Source organism: Macrotis lagotis, chromosome 2 (genome assembly GCF_037893015.1).
Source record: "Macrotis lagotis isolate mMagLag1 chromosome 2, bilby.v1.9.chrom.fasta, whole genome shotgun sequence".
NCBI lineage: Eukaryota > Metazoa > Chordata > Mammalia > Peramelemorphia > Peramelidae > Macrotis > Macrotis lagotis.
The window spans coordinates 163,516,252-163,534,231 of record NC_133659.1 but is presented as its reverse complement, the minus strand read 5'-3'; the positions used below and the strand labels follow the sequence as shown (position 1 = coordinate 163,534,231).

Here is a 17,980-nt window from a genome sequence, read left to right as displayed (position 1 = left end):
TCGCCAGATCTCGCGAGACCCGGTCTCTCCCGGTATATCGGGTGTTGCCAATACTAACTCCGGGCAACGTGGCTCCTTTTCTAGCTTCTCACGCTTCGCGAAAAAACTTTATTGACAAAGCCGACGGAAGGGACAGAGGGCGAGGCAGAGAGCGGAAGCTGGGAGAGGGCTGCTCAGGCATCCAGCGGGAGACTCATGCCCTTCTCCCGCGATCACATAGTCTATTCTGCTTTTAAGACCTGGTTCAAGTAGAAGACTCTTCTTCCAAAGACTTAATTCCATTGATCCCCCCCGCTTAGGAGCAGTTGCCCCGATTCCGCTAAGGTCACGTTGCTCAGCCCAGCCCGGTGTAGCTTCGCCCACCTCAGCTCAGGCCAGCATGATTTTCTACAATTCCTTTAAGGAGTTTTGGAAAAGAGAAGCAAGCCTTTATTCCACTCTCTTTTTCGTGTCTCCTGCATGACCCCCCGTGAGAAAGAAATCTTGGGCACTGTCCAACCTTCAACCTTCCTGGTGATTCAGCCCAGTCCCCAGGCTAGAAAGTGTGGAAATGGGTGCAAGGTTTCCATCTTACAGCCCGGGACCTCCTCCTGCCCGGGCTAGACCACTCCTTGAGACACCTAATGTGGCCACACCTACACCTCGGGGACTGTGACAAACTCTTGCTCTCTCTTTTTCTGTCGGAGGATTCTTTGGAGTGAGGGTGGGGCCTTCTCCTTTAATCCCAGCCCCACCTGCTCTGGTCAGACAGGTTTGGAGCTGCTGCAGGTAAAGGGAGGGAGACACGAAGAAATACCTGCAGAGCCAGTAGGGAGCTGGAGGAGCTCTTTTCCCGGATGGGCCCTGGGATCTCCCTTCTGACTCTCTAGATGGAAAGTAAGGGACCCTGGGTCTGGGATGCGTGGGGGAGGTTCCGATACGGAGAACTTGAGCGAGGTCAGCCCAGTCAGTGATGGGGAAAGGTGGAGGAAAAGGAGAGAAAATAGGAAAAGGAAGGCAGGAAACGTTCAGTGATTGGAAATAGATTTTCCAGGTGTGCAATGATTGAACCCTGAAACTTAATCCATGAGATGGGAAGTTGACCAAGTGACAGAATGGGCTATTGCAAGGGGCGGCTGAATTTTTGCCTGTCCTCCAAACTCTAACCATGGGCATTTTTCTGTGAGTGCTGTTCTCTTTTCAGGTGTACTGAGGGCAGGAGATTTCAATGGGGAAAGAGAGGGAATGGCTATCTGAAATCTCCAGATAGGTCCTGAGCAGAAGTAAGGGCATAAGATTGATGGGGGGAGGTCAAGTGTGGAGGGGGTCCTGGCCCTTGGGGTGGTGGGCAGAAGGAGGGACTTGAAGACATTGTATCCTCCACTTGTTCTTAGATCTGGATGGTCATGGCCAAGACCACAGCAGTGTTGTGAATTGAGGGAAGGAGGGAATGGAGACCTGGATAGGAGGGTTCTGTCTCCCTGACTCACCCTTTTCCTGCTGAGATTATGTCAAAATGTGACTCCATTTCAGTTTTCCCCTTCTCGAGTTCTGCAATTTCCACAATTTCTTTCCAACTCACAATGCTTCTTAAGATCTTAGGAAGAAAGTTGTTGGAATCATAGATATACAGAATTTTCAAGCTAGGAGGGATATGAGTTGAATTTCCAGGGAAGCAGGGATATCTCTGGCAGACCTCTTGTACTCATCTTAATGATAAGGGTAAAATCTTTTAGAGTATGGAGAACTTTAACCACCATAGGAGGAGCAATAACAGTTTTCTCTAGTCTAGTCTAGTTCCTTTCCTTCCTAAAGCTTTTTCCCCATGGATGAAAAGGATTCTTAACAAATTCTCCCTTTGCTCCTCCTAGGGTAACGACAATCCAGTATTATACCCCAGAACCCAGGTACCTGGGCCTTTCCTTGTCCCAGCATGACAGAACCTGAGAAACTGGCTCTGCTGGAGGTAAAGGGGCAAGATAACTTTGAGAAGAATTTGTCCCAGCCCCTCATCCCTAATGGACATAGACCACAGGAAGAAGATGGGGAAGAGCTTGTCCCTTGTGAGAATGAGACTGGGAAGGTTGGCAGTGAAGCTACTACTTTGCCCTGGGTGAAGACATCATTAGGTACTAGCCCCCAGCCCAGTGCCCCCTTCCCAGACTCCCCTGATTGGCAGGGATGTGATAAAGAACCCATTCTAACTGAGTTGCCCCCAAAGTCAGAGGAACCAGTTGAGGAGGACATTAACCTGATGCCTGAGCAAGCAGCCCGAGCATTTGTGCCAATTGACCCACAGTGCATTGAGAGGCGGCCCCAAGAAGAGTTAATTGTCCACTGTGACAAAAAGGTTGAGGGTGAGTGCCAAGCCTTCCTGTTAGCTCGGGCTGCCCGACCAGACCCCCCTGAACGGAAGTGGGCAGAGGCAGCAGTTGTGCCCCCTGCCCACTGTGGCAGTTGTGGCAGTTGTGGAAGCTGTGGCCGTGAAGGGTTAAGGGCTGTAGCCTCTTTTGGGGCTGCTCTTATCCTCTTCCCTTGCTTGTTATATGGAGCTTATGCCTTCCTGCCTTTTGATGCCCCCCGGTTGCCTACCATGAGCTCTCGACTTGTCTACACACTCCGCTGTGGGGTCTTTGCAACTTTTCCTATAATTCTAGGTGAGTATTTGTGGGAAGGAAATAGCCATCTCAGGGGGTATTGTATGCTTGGGTTAAGGCTCTCTAGTGAGGGTTGTATCTGGTACAGTGAAGGTACAGTATGTGTGTTGGGGAGGTATGGTGATGGCAATGTCAAGATGTGGGTTGTGGGGAAGTCTAGGCATGAGAACTGGTCTCATCAAAATTCTGAGTCAGAGATTTTGACTATCCTACACCTTTCTTTCTCCAGACAGTTTAATCTCTCCCTCTTCCCATCCTCAAACCCCCTTTTCTTATTCTATGCCCTTGGACATCTTCATTTAATACTTTCTCATCCCCTATTACCATGTTTTGAGTGCCCACCCCACCCCAGCTTCCTATGCATTTGCTCTTCCCAAGTGTCCAATCTAATTGTGCCTAATAGCTCTCATTACCTCATCTCTTCACCCTTTATTTTACCCAGTCACTTCCCCTTTCTTCCCTCTCCATACCCTTTATATCATGAACCCATTTTTTTTTAATCCAGGGCTTCTGGTCTATGGTCTCTCCCTGTTGTGCTTCTCTGCACTCCATCCCTTTGGGGAACAAAAGAGAGAAGTTGAAATCCACAGGCGATACGTGACTCAATCTGTCCAGCTCTTCATTCTCTATTTCTTCAACCTGGCTGTACTTGCCACCTACCTGCCTCAGGATACCCTCAAGCTGCTGCCCTTGCTCACTGGCCTTTTCGCCATCTCCCGGTGAGTTTGGGATGAATTGCATATTTGTACAGTCTATAGAAAGCTTGACGAAGGGGAGGGGAAAGACCTAGACAGTTCTAATCATTAGAAAGTCCTTCCTTATAGTAGTCTCTAAAGCAACTGCAAACAAATTTATTGCCCTCTCTTATGTAGTAGCTCTAATGGTATAAAAACATGAAACAGGGCTATCATGATTATATCCTAAGTATTCTTTTGAGAAAAACATTCCCACTGGAGTCATCTGATGATTATATAAGATGATTTATAGACCTCATACCATCCTGGTCATTCTTCTTTTGACGTGTCTTAGTTTTTCAGTCTACCCCCTTTAAAAAAAATGCCTGGAGGTGAATATAATACATAGAATATGGTAAACCTGTCCTTTTTTAGAACTTCATATATCTATTAATATAGCCTCAAAAACACACTAGCTTTTCTGGCTGCCTGTCATACTGTTAACTCACATTGAGCTCATAGTAAAGTAAAACTATTAGGTATTCTTCACATGAACTGGCATTAAATCAAGTCTCCTCTAATCCTCATCTACTTTTTAAATTTTTTTTATTTATCTAAGGTAATGGGGTTAAGTGACTTGCCCAAAGTCACACAGCTAGGCAATTATTACTAAGTGTTGAGGTCGAGTTTGAACTCAGATCCTCCTGACTCCTGGGCTGGTGCTCTATTTACTGCACCACCTAGATGTTGTTAGTGTATTTTTTTAAACCCAAATGAAGAACTTTCCATTTGTCCCCATTAGAGCTTAAATTCCAGCCAATTTTTCTCAGCCTGTCAAACTTTTTTGATGCTTCATTGATTTATCCAATATATTAACTGTCTTCCTGTTGTTTAGTCATATCTGGCTCTCCATAACTCACTGGACCATATTATCCATGGGGTTTTCTTGACAAAGTGGTTTGCCATTTCTTCATCAGTAAATTAAGATAAACAGAGATTAAGTAACTTGACTAGGCTCACATAGCTAGTATGAGGCTGGATTTGAACAGGGGTCTTCCTCATTCCATGTCCAGTGTCTACTGAGGTACCTAGCTGCTTCCTAACTTCTTAGATTCCTTCAATATTATTTAGTATGTCCTACAAGTCTTAATACAGTTTTGAATTTTAAAAAACTACAGTAAGACATCTGGGACACCATGGGTAACTCATACAGTGCTCAAATATTGGCAATTTCCACTTTCCTACATCTTAATTTGAGATATGGGCTATCTTTGCTATCAGTCCTTTATCAAAAACAATGTAATATGCCATCTTTTATGGTTGAAGATTTTATATATATATATATAAAATCAATAGAATCTTTTTGAGTTTTTCTAGTAATTAGGAAGAATTTATACAGATCCTTCCTTCCAATTAACTCACAGGGAAAATTGGGTAACTTCAATGTATTTACCCTCCAGCATGGGTTGGTTTCAACTGCTCCTACTTCTCTTTTCAATTTTTATACCTCAATTAACTCTTAACTTCCTACCACAATTTTGCTATGGGTAATAGGGGGTGGGATTCGTTTTTAACCTAAAAACTTGATCTTTTCCCTGACCCTGTCTCTCTAGTGGAGTACCTTTGTAATCTATCCTAAAAGTATGGAACAAGAGCCAATGATTTGGTTAAAGATATAGATACTTAAAATCAAGGATGAACTGAAACTGGAAGGTCTTAACATGTTGGCTAAAATATCTTGAGGGGCTTCATATGTGTCACAACAAGGTGAAGTTTAATAGAGATAAAATAATGCTACACTTGAATTATTAAAAAAATAATCAGGGAGGCTAGGTGGCACAGTAGATAGAGTACCGGCCCTGGAGTCAGGAGTACCTGAGTACAAATCCAGCCTCAGATACTAATTACCTAGCTGTGTGGCAAACAACTTAAAAAAAAATCAACTGTGCAATTACAGGATGGAATGGCTAGGCAATAGTTTACACAAAAAATACCTGGGACTTTTACTGGACTGCAAGCTCAATACTAACTGCCAAAAGATAATGTGTTCTTGGGCTGCATCAATAAAAATATCGTGCCCAGAATGAGGAATGTGATCCCCCTCCTGTACTCTGCCCTGGTTAGGTGGCACATACAGTATTATGTTCAGTTTTGGATGCTACATCTTAGGAAGGATAATGTCAAGCTGAATTGAGTCTAGAACAGGGTGATTAAGATGGTGAAAGAACTGAAAACCAGGTCACATAAGGAACTGGGGATGCTTAACCTGGATAAGAGAAGGTAAAAGGTGTCATGATAACTGTCTTCAAGTATTTGAAAGAAAGATAGGCTCATTTTATTCTTAAGGCTCCAGTGAGTACTGGGCAGAAAAGGCAGATTTAGGCTTTACCCAGGGTGACCCAATCTCAGTGAAGTTTTAAGTCTTTAGCTTAATTTTTTTAGGACATCCTATATATATATATATATGTATGTATGTATATATATATATGAAATGAAAAAAATTCCCAATATTTAATTATTGAAACATTAAACAGGCTGCTTCAGAAGTTAGCAGATGCCTTTTTCTTTGAGATTTTCAAGAGTCCCTTCTAATTCTGAGATTCTCTGGTTTCTTCTCCCAGGCTGGTATACTGGTTGACTTTTGCAGTGGGCCGGTCCTTCCGAGGCTTTGGCTATGGGCTGACCTTCCTGCCTCTCCTCTCAATGCTGGGGTGGAATCTTTACTATATGTTCTTGGTGGAGCCTGAGCGTATGTTCACTGCTTCAGACAGCCGACTTGACTACCCAGACCATACTCGAGTTGCTGACTACAAGTCACCCCTCTGGGGGTGATATCCACTTCTGCCTATTCTTGATGTCCTTCCTCCTCTCCCCCAACACCAGGGAATTGAGATGATCCAGAACTCTTTACTGAATGGACTTCAGATATGCTGCCTCTGCCTTTTGACTTCCCCTGGATTGTGACCTTTGGACTAGTTGCTTTTGTACCTAGCCAATTCTTGACTCTGTTGGTTGGGGTGGAGAGTTGGGGGGAGGAAGGGGCATGCAACCTCAGGTAGCTGAGGTCTTATACTGCCCTAGACAATTTCAACCTAAATCCTCTTGAGGGTTATTACTGCCTTGATTTTTCTGTAGCACTAATGAGAGGAATTCCTCCTTCCTAGAGATGAAAGAATAGTGAAGGAAAGCAAAATCCCTGTCCTTTTAGGTCTTAACTGGCATAAGAGAAAACCTGTGGAATAACTTAATAAATCATTTTGAAATAGGAGGTTATTGTTTAGTCATTTCAGCTGTGTCCAACTCTTCTTTTGGGGGCATTTTTTGGCAGAGACAATGGAGTGGTTTGCTATCTCCTTCTCCAGTTCATTTTACAGCTGTGAAACCTCGGCAAAGAGGATTAAGTGTCTTGCCCAGAGTCATATGGCTGGTAAGTATCTGAGACACAGGATTTGAACTCAGGAAGATGAGTCTTCCTTATCCCACAACCACCCAGCTGACCAAAACAAAGAGGTAGGGTTTTCAGAGCTGATAGAAGTTTCCTCATCAGGACCTGAGAAAGACCAAGTCTTAACTTTGGGTTTCCCTTAACTATGTCCTTAGCTGGAAGAGATGTGTCAGTCTCAGTTTCTTTACTTGTAAGATGAGAACATTAGACTTCATGACCTCTAAGGACTGTTCTAGTACTAAACCTATCATCCCAAACAAATCCAAACAGTTCCAATTTCACTGCTTTGGCTGGTTTACCATCCTCCTCCTCCTCCTCCTCCTCCTCCTCCTCCTAATTTAGACTGCCATAGTGACCCACTTATCTGTGAGTGGTTAAGGTAGCCCTGTCCCCAAAGTGAGATGTGGCAATGGAGAGGAGAGTGGGAATGGGAGAGTTATGTTTTAAGCTTTGGGTCCATTTGTAAAAAATGATGTTGGAGAAAGCAAATTCTGATCGAGTGGATCACCATATTTCTCAGTTCCTTCCTTTTTAAAATAAACCTACTTGCTTAGTTCAAACTTTCAGAAAATTCTGATGTACAACACTCATTGTGTATGTTTGGGTCATGGGACCTCCAATGGAAATGGGGAGAATTAATATCCTCTGGGAAGGTTTTTTTTTTCCCTCACCCACCTCTATCCCCCTCCTTCAACATACATCAAGAGACTCTACAACATGGTTAAAAAAATAAGTATATATTTCATCTTCACCCTTCTAGGAACCCAAATATCAGGAGTTAGGCTTCCCATTGCTTTGATCCTGGTACAAGGTTCACACTTGTGAACCAAATACTCAAAAAGAATGGGTGGGGAAAGGAATTCAAACAGGCCAGTATCAGGCTAGAAATTAAGCCATCCCCCTTTAATCATTAATGGATTCTCCAGCTGTCCCCTTGCCCAGGGGAGACCTGAAGAAACTTGAGGTTTGAAGGATCTGTTAAAAATAGGAAAAGGAGGGACAGCTAGGTAGCACAGTGGACAGAGCACCAGCCCTGGATTCAAGGAGGACCTAAGTTCAAATCTAACCTCAGATACTTAATAATTACCTAGCTGCAAGTCACTTAACTTCACTGTCTTGTTAAAAAAAAACAACCCAGCAGTTGAAAAATAGGGAAAGGAGTTGGGATATTGGCATCAAAATGAAGAGCAGGACCCAGAAACAGAGGAATAGAAGGCATAATGTCCTCTTCTCCAAGGTATATCCTTGTCTGTCTTCACTCTGGGATGGCATAGGGAGGAAGACCTGGAAAGATCCCTGGGGGGAGGTCAGAACTTCAACTGATTGGTTCATACTCTGAGTAGCGCCTATGTCGTAGTAGTAAGAGGCTCAGGCCACCTCCTATCAGGAGAAGTCCTGGGGCCCCCAGAACCACTGCCATGATTCCTAGGACCAGAGGTGAAAAAGAATCCACTGGGGGGATTCCTATGCCCAAGAGAGCTGACCTAGGAGATAGGAAATAAGGAAGGAAAAAAGAAAGCTCTAGATTTATTCCTTATTCCTTCATCAACCCCCATACCCTCCCTTCACTACCCACCTGCCCAACTGAGAATTCCCTTTCCCTCCCCCTCAGTTCCATCTCTTACCAGCTGAGGTAGTACTGGTCCTCATAGGTGGGACCAGTAGAGTCTCCAAAGGTTAGGTTGAAGGTACAGAAGTTAAAGGAGGGGCCAAAGAAGGCTCTGACTATTGGTGACTGGGAAAGTAGGCCAGTCAAGGTGGGGCCAGGAGGGGATACTTGGCAGGGTAGAGCTGTTTTCCAAGTTGGTTGCCTCTGTGAGAAGGCTACTGGTCGCCACTGTAGAAAGCCTTTTGGTGGGGAATGCCACAGTAGCTGATCCAACTGAAGGGAGTTTAGGTGAAAAGGTATTCCTGTCATTTACCCCCTCTAAAATCTCAATCCACCTCCATATATCCCCTTTCCATCTACTATCCCCTAAGGACTTATCAATAGGGCAAAGGGTAGAGAATAAGTGACATTTATAGTGCATTTTAAGGTTTTGGAATGCCTTACATACATTATCTCATGTGATAGAAGACAACTCTAAAGTATTTAAAAACTGTTGACTACTACTCCCTTCTTGTGACTACTGGATTTTCTTGACACTGTTCAGCTTTGCTTTTTCTATTTGTCTGACCAATTTTCCTAATCTGCTTTGCAGGATTATTCATGTGCCCCCTATGCTTTGATGTAATCCTAGGACTCTATCCATTTGTTTCCATATGTTCAACTATCATCTCAATAGAAAAGACTTCCCCCATGTACATATATCTCCCCTGAGGTCTAGTCCTGAACAGCTAACTGGTTGTCTTTACTTGGATGTACCTCAATCTCCACATATTCAAAAGTTGGACTAACTTCCCTAATTCTGTCAAGAATATCACTATTCTTTCAGTTACTCAGGTTTGCAACCTAGGAGTCATATGGACTTTTCACTTTCACTAATCTTCCAGAGAAGAGGGGAGAAGTCAGAAAATAATGATGATGAAGATGACAAGTTAACATTTCTATGGTGCTTACTATGTACCAAGTACTTTATACTTCTTATTTCATTTGATTCTCACAACCACCATAGGAAACCTATTATGAACCCTATTTTACAGAGGAGGAAACTGAAACAAAGGTTCAGCGATTCATTCGTTGCCCAGGGTCACACAACCAGCAAGTGTCTGAGCATGGATTTGAACTCAAGTCTCTCCCAGTCTAAGCACTTTATTCCTTGGGCTGCTAAGCCACCTTCAACAAGGGTTCAAGTCTTTGATCTGCTATCAGCTGGGTGTTTTGAAACAAGTTTGAGGTACTGCTGGTCCTCATAGGTGGGACCAGAGGAGGCTCCAAAGGTAACCTCAAAGTGTACTTCTGTGGGATCTGTGAGAAAGTGCTTTGTAAATTGAAAAGGGGCTAGACATGTTATATATTTTATTATTTTATCACTCTAAAGTCTAGTTATTCCTTTGGCAACCATCCCTAATAGGATCCCCCCCATAATGAATGAAACCTGACCTGGAAGACTGCAGGACTGTATTCATCATCAACAGATTCCTGCTCCTTCAGCTGAGGACACTCAGAATTGAAAACTGGAGTTGCCACTTCTAGACCAAAAAGGGAGTGGTTCCCTCGTGGGACAGCCCCAGACAAAACCACTTCTAGCTGAGAGGTATCTGCTGTATGCAAGAGTCGAGGGAGCTGGGCTGGATGACCAGAACCAGAGAAAGCACAAACCTGGGATGGGGGGAACAGGGAAATAGAGAGGGAGAAGAGGTTCAATGAAAAAGAAGCTGAGAGGATGGGGCAAGGACAGACATAAAACACAAAGAACCTCTTCCTCCCCTCTCCCTCACCTGGGTAGACTCCCTCACCTTAAAAGCCAGGCTGCCATTGGTGAAAGCCCCAAAAGGATCCTTTGTAGGTCGACCTTGGAAGGTTGCACTCAGTGTGGTAGGGTCTAATGTACTGTTGACGTCATTCCAAGAGAAGTCAGCCAGCTGGTAGGGTGGATAAGGCTTTCCAGGGGACCCATCCTTCACTTCTGAACTGTTGGTACTGTCAAACTCAAACAGCTGTCGGAGAGGGGAAGGGATGAGAAGCTGAGTTTTCACACTCACTTCTAAGTTTCTGTTTTCTGCCACCCTAGCCAACAGGCCCTCCCAGATTCCATCTTTCCACCCTGCCCCTGAGCCATCCCACCAATTTTCAGCTCACAGGCTCAAGCTGAATTGCATTTGTCTCTGTCTCCTTCTCACCCTGAGGAAGACCAGGGCAGAGGAAAATCGAACACTCTGGGCAGGGAGCACAGCCAGGCCCCCTTCAGGCTCTGGAGACAGCAGGCAGCTCCAGTTGACGGTCAGGACGCTGTGAGGGGTGTCGGTGGCCACAAAGAGCACGGCTGGGGGGCCCAGGCTGCTCCAGACGTAGTGAATTGTAGAGTTGGCTCCTACGGCCCGGACGTGCAGCAGGGTCTGCGAGAGGTCCGTCTGTCCTGGGATAACCTCCAGAGACACCTGGTCCAAGGGGTCCGAGGTCAGGAGAGCATCTGACCCGATTTTACTTTCAGGACTCACAGGAGGGAAGGGGGTGGGGGCCCGGAGAGACACTGGGGGGAGGGCCAGAGGGGTCTGGGCACGGTGCGGGAGGGGCAGGGATGGGCGGGGGTCCTGCGGGGGGGGGAGGCCGAGGCGATGGGGGGCACAGACGCCCCGGAGGTGCGAGGCCGAACAGACCAGCGCCTGCGGGGGCGGCCACTCGGAGTTGGGTCACGCGCCCGGGCGAACCGGGGCGGGGGCGCTGCAGTGGCCCCCCAAGACCTCGCCAGCCCCTACCCCTGATTCACCCCCCCCAACCTCCGCGGCGCCCCTCACCCGGCGGGTCCGGTCCCCGAGCAGGCCGGCGGGAGCCCGGAGCAGTAGCAAGACCTGGAGGAGGAGCAGGGCGCGGCGGAGGGCAGGGGCAGGGGCCCGCCGGGCCGGGGGCCGCCCCGGGAACATGCGGGCCGGAGGCGGAGGCCGCCGCCGCTCGGATCCTCCTCCTCCGCCGCCGCCGCCGCCGCCGCCGCCGCCGCTCGGATCCGCCGCCGCTCGGATCCGCCGCCGCAGTAGTAGCCACCGCCGCCGCTCGGATCCGTCGCCGCCGCCGCTGCCGGCTACAGCTCGCGTCACATGACAGGCGCCGGCTGCAGCTCGCGTCACATGACAGACGCCGGCTGCCTCCGAGCCCTTTAAAGGGCGGAAGTCCCGCTGCCTCTTAAAGGGGCCTCCGACTCGTGCCTGGCGCCGAGGGAAAAGCCTTTGGCGCCGCAACCTCTGAAGGCTTAGACACAGAACGTCCCCTCCCCCACCCCATTGGATTCCTCGGAACTCGAGCCCGGGCCAGGCAGGCCGCACAGGCGACCTCCGTCGCGGCCGTCCCGACCCCCGATGGGATTTTCTTGGCAGAGAGCCTGGAGCTCCAACCCATTTGACAGATGAGGAAACTGAGGCCCAGAGGGTTCAGTGACTTGCCCAGGGGCGCACAGCTAGGCTTCCTGGCTCCAGGCCCAGCCCTGGCCCCACTGCCCACCTAGCTGGATATCGGACTGGCAGAAACCGGGGAGGAAATGGGGGACCCAGGAGACGCCTCAAATGACGGTCTGTAGAACAGTGGGAGCCCGGCTCCCTCTATGGCCCTTTACTGCCCCCCGGGTGCTGAGCCTGGGGAGGGGGGCAGTCCCCGCCCTCAGGGAGCTCACTATTGGGGGGCATAAGCAGGTGATTGTACAAACAGGAGGGACACAGATAACTAAAACTCATAATTCTCTTTATAGCAAATTTATAACATCCATGCTTTGGTCATCTTCAGTTAAAGACCCTTTATCATAAAATATGTGGCTTTTAACCTTTACTCAAACGGCATTTATAATCCCTATGACCTCCCTACATTTACAGAACAAAAAAAGTTAGTAAAATTAGCAAATATTAAACTACATTGATAGTTTTATCATTCTTAGTTTGTAGTTTATAGGAATGGTACAAACCTACCATATGTCGATTCCTTGGCTTCTTAGTTGCAGTGTACCATGAAATAAAACACATAATACAAGTTTGATGAACTCTTGTTCATACCTACAAGACAATAGCTAAAGATTAGACTTCAATACTGAAGTTTAACTATCCTACAAGTAATTAGCATTAGAGGTATGCATTATGTCAACATATACTATCAAGGCATCTTTTATAGGTGATGAGAAGAAGATGCAAATGTTCTTTCTCCTGGGTTTTGTTGATCGTATTTCTATTAAGAGGTTTGTTTCATATCACATATGGGGAAAGATTAGGAGATTTTAGAACTGCGTCTGTCTTCTCTCCGTCATCTTGGCTGGAAGTCCATCTTTTATACTTGAAAAATAAAAACTTATCGGAAAACTTTTATATACAAAATGTAACTTCAAGTGGAATTAAAAATAAAATTTGTATATTTACTAGTTCAGTACACATAGGATTTCATTTTTTTTCCTGTTATACTGAGAAAAAAAGCTCTTTTGCAGAAGGCACTAGAATTTAAGAGGGCATCCCATAGATGGGAGGGAGAGATGGGGAGGGGGGGAGTCAGAGAAAGTACCTCATTTTTGGGTCCTTGGATCAGTGTTTGACAAGAAGTAAGGTGAAAACAGACAGGAAAAAGAGGGAATGGCGAGGTTATGAAGAGCTTTGAAAGTCACACTAAGGGGGCAGCTAGGTGGCACAGTGGATAGAGCGCTGGCCCTGGAGTCAGGAGTACCTGAGTTCAAATTTGACCTCAGACACTTAATAATTACCTAGCTGTGTGGCCTTGGGCAAGCCACTTAACCCCATTTGTCTTTCCAAAAAAAACCTAAAAACAAACAAAAAATCACACTAAGGATTTTATATTTGATCCTGGAAGGTGATAGATAAGGAGCCCCAAGAGTTTATTGAGCAGGAGGACAAAGGATCCAGCACTGCTTGGGGAAAATCACATTGGTGTTAGAATGGAGGATGGATTAAAGTGGGGGAGCATGAGGCAAGACAGACCCACCAACAGGCTATTGCAAACAGTCCAGGTGTGAGGTTAATGAGGGTCTTCACCAGGGTGGTAACAGTGTCAGAGGAGAGAGAAGGGGGTATAATGAAGAGATGTTCTCTAGGAATTTAGAAGAGATTTAGAAAGATAGTTATGGGCGGCTAGGTGGCGCAGTGAATAGAGCACCGGCATTGGAATCAGGAGTACCTGGGTTCAAATATGATCTCAGTCACTTAATAATTACCTAGCCGTGTGGCCTTGGGCAAGCCACTTAACTCCATTGCCTTGAAAAAAATCTAAAAAAAAAAAGAATGATAGTTAGGAGGGATGGAAGGTTAAAGGGAAGGTTGTTTTGAAGATGTGTAGGATATAAGTATGTTTTGGCTGTAGATGAGCCAGTAGATCAGAAGAGATTAAAGATAAATGGGACACCCAGAGAAAAAACTGTGGAGTCTGAATATATACCAAAATATATTATTTTCACTTTAAAAATTTATTTTGCTTTTTATCACTTTTTTCCCTTTTGTTCTGATTCTTTCACAACTTGACTAATATAGAAATATGTTAGATTGTACCTGTATAATCTATATCATTACTTGCTGTCATGAAGAGAGCAGGGGAAGATAGGTAGAAAAATGTAGAACTCAAAGTTTACAAAAAAATGAATGTTGAAAATGTTATCTTTGCATGTAATTGAAAAAATAAAATAAAAAAGGTAAGTGAGAATGTGGAATACTAAAAAGAGGTAATCTGTTAGTGATTAAGATGGAGTGAGATCATTTTAGCATGCAAAGGGGTGGTTTTGGCAAGAAATAGGGCCACATTATTGGTGAGATGGGGTGAAAGGAGAGGTAGTAGTAAAAGGCAATGGAATGATATGAGGGAGTGGGGGAAGAGAACCTGGTGAATTTTTTCTGTAGAATATGAAGCAAGATTCTCAGCTGAGATGGGGAGGGAAGGGAAAGCCCTGGGAGGTTTGAGGAGAGATGAAAAACTTTGGAGGAGTGGGCTAGGGCATTATCTAATCCCATATTGGCTTTCCATTACCAAACCCCACACTTTTCCCATAGTGACTTCCAGCCCCTTGAGCTCTTGATTCTCTCCCTGGCCACCATCCCTGCACTAGTCACTCTCTCTTCTCCCATCTTGACCTTTTGGTAAACCAATTCAACTCTATACTTTCTTCTTATCAAGTATGAAATTGTACCCATGCCAAAAACTATCTAGTATTGATTCTTCTTTCACATGATAAGTTAGATGACCATCAAGGGCCCTTCTAACTCCCAAATTCCATTATATCAACCTGTGATATTATTAGTAAACGAAATAACACAGATGAGGATACTTGCTCTACCAAAGCAGGTTGGCATCTTTTTTGTGACTTAAGAGTTGCTAAGAGGGGCTGCTAGGTGGCACAGTGGATAGAGCACTGGCCCTGGAGTCAGGAATACCTGAGTTCAAATTCGACCTCAGACACTTAATTACCTAGTGTGGCCTTGGGCAAGCCACTTAACCTCATTGCCTTGCAAAAACTAAAAAAAAAAAAAAAAAAAAAAAAAGCTAAGAAATCAAAAATCTACTATTTGACAAACCCAAAGACATCAGCCTCTGGGATAAGAACTCACTATCTGACAAAAATTGTTGGGAAAAACTGGAAAATAGTTTGGCAAAAACTAGGGCATAAATCCACATCTCACACCCTTTAGTAAAGTAAGGTCAAAAAGGGTACAGGTAGATAAATTAATAGACCAAAAAATGCCCTTATCTATCTGATCTATGGAAAAGGGATAATTTACGGCCAAACTAGAATCAGAGTAGATTATAAACTGCAAAACGAATGATTTGGCTATATTAAATTAAAAAGGTTTTGCACTAATAAAACCAATGCTGCCAAAATTGAAAGGAAAGCAGAAAGCTGGGAAACAATCTTCACAACCATAAGTTGTTCTGATAAGGTCTCATTTCTAAATTATATAGATAATTGCATCAAATTTATAAGATCACAAGTCATTCCCAATTGATAGTCAAAGGAGATGGACAGTTTTTATATTTATTTTTTAAATGTTTTTATTTTTTTACAAATGATTTTTATACATTACTAAAATATTCTTGTTTAAGAGCAAATGTAATACCACCTCCCCCAAAAAAACATAGACTCTCATGAGCAATAAAGGAAAGAGAAAAAATTTTTAAAAAATAATAAAAAATGTGCTTCAGTCTGTATTCCAACACCACCAGCTCTGTCGTGGGTGGATCACATTCTTTATAAGTCCATCACAAAAGCTACTTCCATATTTTTCCATTGTTGGATAGACAGTTTTTAAATGAAATTAAAGCTATATATAATCATATGAAAAAATGCTCCAAATTACTATTGATTAGAGAAATGCAAATTAAAACAATGAGGTCTCATCTCACACCATTTAGATTAGCCAAGATGAGAAAAAGGGAAGATCAATGTTAGAGAGGCTGTGGGAAGACTGGGGCATTGATGCATTGCTGGTGGAGTTGTGAACAGATCCAACCTTTCTGGAGAGCAATATGGAACTATGTCTGAAGAGCAATAAAACTTCATACCCTTTGACCCAGCAATTTCAATTCTAGGTCTATATCCAGAAGAAATTATAAAACATGGGAAAAGTCCTACATATTCCAAAATATTCATAGCAGCTTTTTTGTAGTGGCAAAGAATTGGAAATTGAGGGGATGCCCATCAAATATTATTGTTCTACAAGAAACCATAAATGGTCAGACTCTAGAGAAGCATGGAATGACAAGATCTGATGCTGAGGTAAAGGAATAGAGCCAAGAGAACAATGTACAAATCAACATTGTGAGATGATCCACCTTAATAGAGGCAGCTCCTCTCAGCAGTCCAGAGAGCTAGTACAATGGTAATTGACAGGTTAGGGACTTACATTATCCCCAACCAGAGGAAGAAAAACAAAACAAAACACACGCAAAAAACCCTTCCAAATCTGATGAACACTTTATAAAAATTGTCTTATGTATCTCTTTCCCTTAATCCTAATTTCTCATGCCAAAAATTTCTAATTTGTAAGCATGTTTAACAAAATATGTATGCAAAATGCTGAGGGGAGGGTGGAGGGAAATTTTGTAACTTGGAAATATGCATGTACATATGGATGAAAATAAATTTATTTTCTTAGGTTTTTATAAGGCAAATGGGGTTAAGTGGCTTGCTCAAGGCCACACAGCTAGGTAATTAAGTGTTTGAGGCCAGGGGAGGCTAGGTGGCACAGTGGATAGAGCATTGGCCCTGGAGTCAGGAGGACCTGAGCTCAAATCTGATCTCAGACACTTAATAATTACCTAGCTGTGGGGCCTTGGGCAAGCCACTTAACCCCGTTGCCTTACAAAAAAACCAAAAAAAAAAAATGTCTGAGGTCAGATTTGAACTCAGGTCCTCCTGACTCCATGGCCAGTGCTCTATCCACTGCACCACCTAGCCATCTCAAAAATAAATGTTAAAAAAGTTGCTAAGACCATGCAGAGATTAAATGACTTGCCTAGGGTTAAGTGACTTGCCCAGTATACATCAGAGACAAAACTTGATCTGGTTCTGCTTCATTATGAGACTATCCATTATGGCATGCTAATTCTGCAATAGATTTATATTTATGTATTTGGTGTATGTTTTGCATTTTTAATCAAAGAAAATGTTATAATCTCCCAGTAGAATCTCAGGTCCTTGAGGCAGCCTGGTTTTCATTTCTAGAGTCTGGAGCAATCCCTGGTAGGTAATTTAGACAAATGTTGGTTTGTTGTTAAGGCCTAGGGATAGGGATATAAATCCTGGGAATCACTTGGTGTAATGGTGAGAACACTGGTCTGAGCCTAAATTTGAGTCTGTTCTGGTGATCTTTAGTGAATAGGACCTCTCCATGTCTTTTCTTCTGTAAAACAGGGATGATTCTTGCATTAACTACTTCACTGGGTTAAGAGTTAAATGTGTTGTGTGATGCATTATTAGCTCTCATGTGTCTAATTAGTTCCCCAAATGTGAGTTATTAGGCTTAAAGATATGTATAAAAATCAGGGCAGCTAAGTGGCGCAGTGGATAGAGCACCAGCTCTGGAGTCAGGAGTACCTGAGTTCAAATCTGGCCTCAGACACTTAATAATTACCTGTATGGCCTTGGGGCAAGCCACTTAACCCCATTGCCTTTCAAAAACCTTAAAATATATATATATATATATATATATATATATATATATATATATATTTAAATTATATATAACAAGTCAAAATCATGTGGAAACTTTTGTTTTTGGGTTTTTTTGCAAGGCAATGGGGTTAAGTGGCTTGCCCAAGGCCACACAGCTAGGTAATTATTGTGTCTGAGGCCAGATTTGAATCCAGGTACTCCTGACTCCAGAGCTGGTGTTGTATCCACTGTGCCACCTAGCCGCCTCCTGAAACTTTTCTGTGCAAAATTAAATAAATTCTTAAGTTTCTTCCCAGTTCTATATAGTATTAGCTTGATCTCTATATAATTCTTAGCAAGAGAGGAAGATAATTTTCAGCTATGAATTTGATATAGGGAATCGGGGAATGGAACAGACTCAGAGAGGTGGGAAAGTTAGATCAATTTTTTGAGGAACAGACCAATTTTTTTTTCAGGGAGGTAAGAAAAAGCTTAGACTTAATT

General features: G+C 43.9%; 2 protein-coding genes across 3 annotated transcripts; one reads left to right on the top strand and one right to left on the bottom strand.

Moving 5' to 3' along the window:
- The first annotated feature begins 110 nt into the window (after positions 1–110).
- On the top strand, positions 111–6,606 carry TMEM79 (transmembrane protein 79). 2 transcript variants are annotated; one of them, XM_074223236.1, is made up of 5 exons: positions 111–876; positions 1,184–1,262; positions 1,851–2,636; positions 3,142–3,355; positions 5,932–6,606. In XM_074223236.1, exons 3-5 carry the CDS (start codon positions 1,913–1,915, stop codon positions 6,140–6,142), a joined length of 1,149 nt encoding a protein of 382 aa, XP_074079337.1. In that variant the 5' UTR covers positions 111–876; positions 1,184–1,262; positions 1,851–1,912; the 3' UTR covers positions 6,143–6,606. The 2 variants fall into 2 exon arrangements, with proteins under 2 accessions (XP_074079337.1, XP_074079336.1); XM_074223235.1 differs by lacking the exon at positions 1,184–1,262.
- An 867-nt stretch (positions 6,607–7,473) lies between these two features.
- GLMP (glycosylated lysosomal membrane protein) lies at positions 7,474–11,312 on the bottom strand. The gene is made up of 6 exons (XM_074223228.1): positions 11,154–11,312; positions 10,539–10,796; positions 10,155–10,355; positions 9,799–10,017; positions 8,381–8,637; positions 7,474–8,239 (listed from the first exon to the last, which is right to left on the bottom strand). Exons 1-6 carry the CDS (start codon positions 11,277–11,279, stop codon positions 8,071–8,073), a joined length of 1,230 nt encoding a protein of 409 aa, XP_074079329.1. The 5' UTR covers positions 11,280–11,312; the 3' UTR covers positions 7,474–8,070.
- Between the last annotated feature and the right edge of the window lie 6,668 nt (positions 11,313–17,980).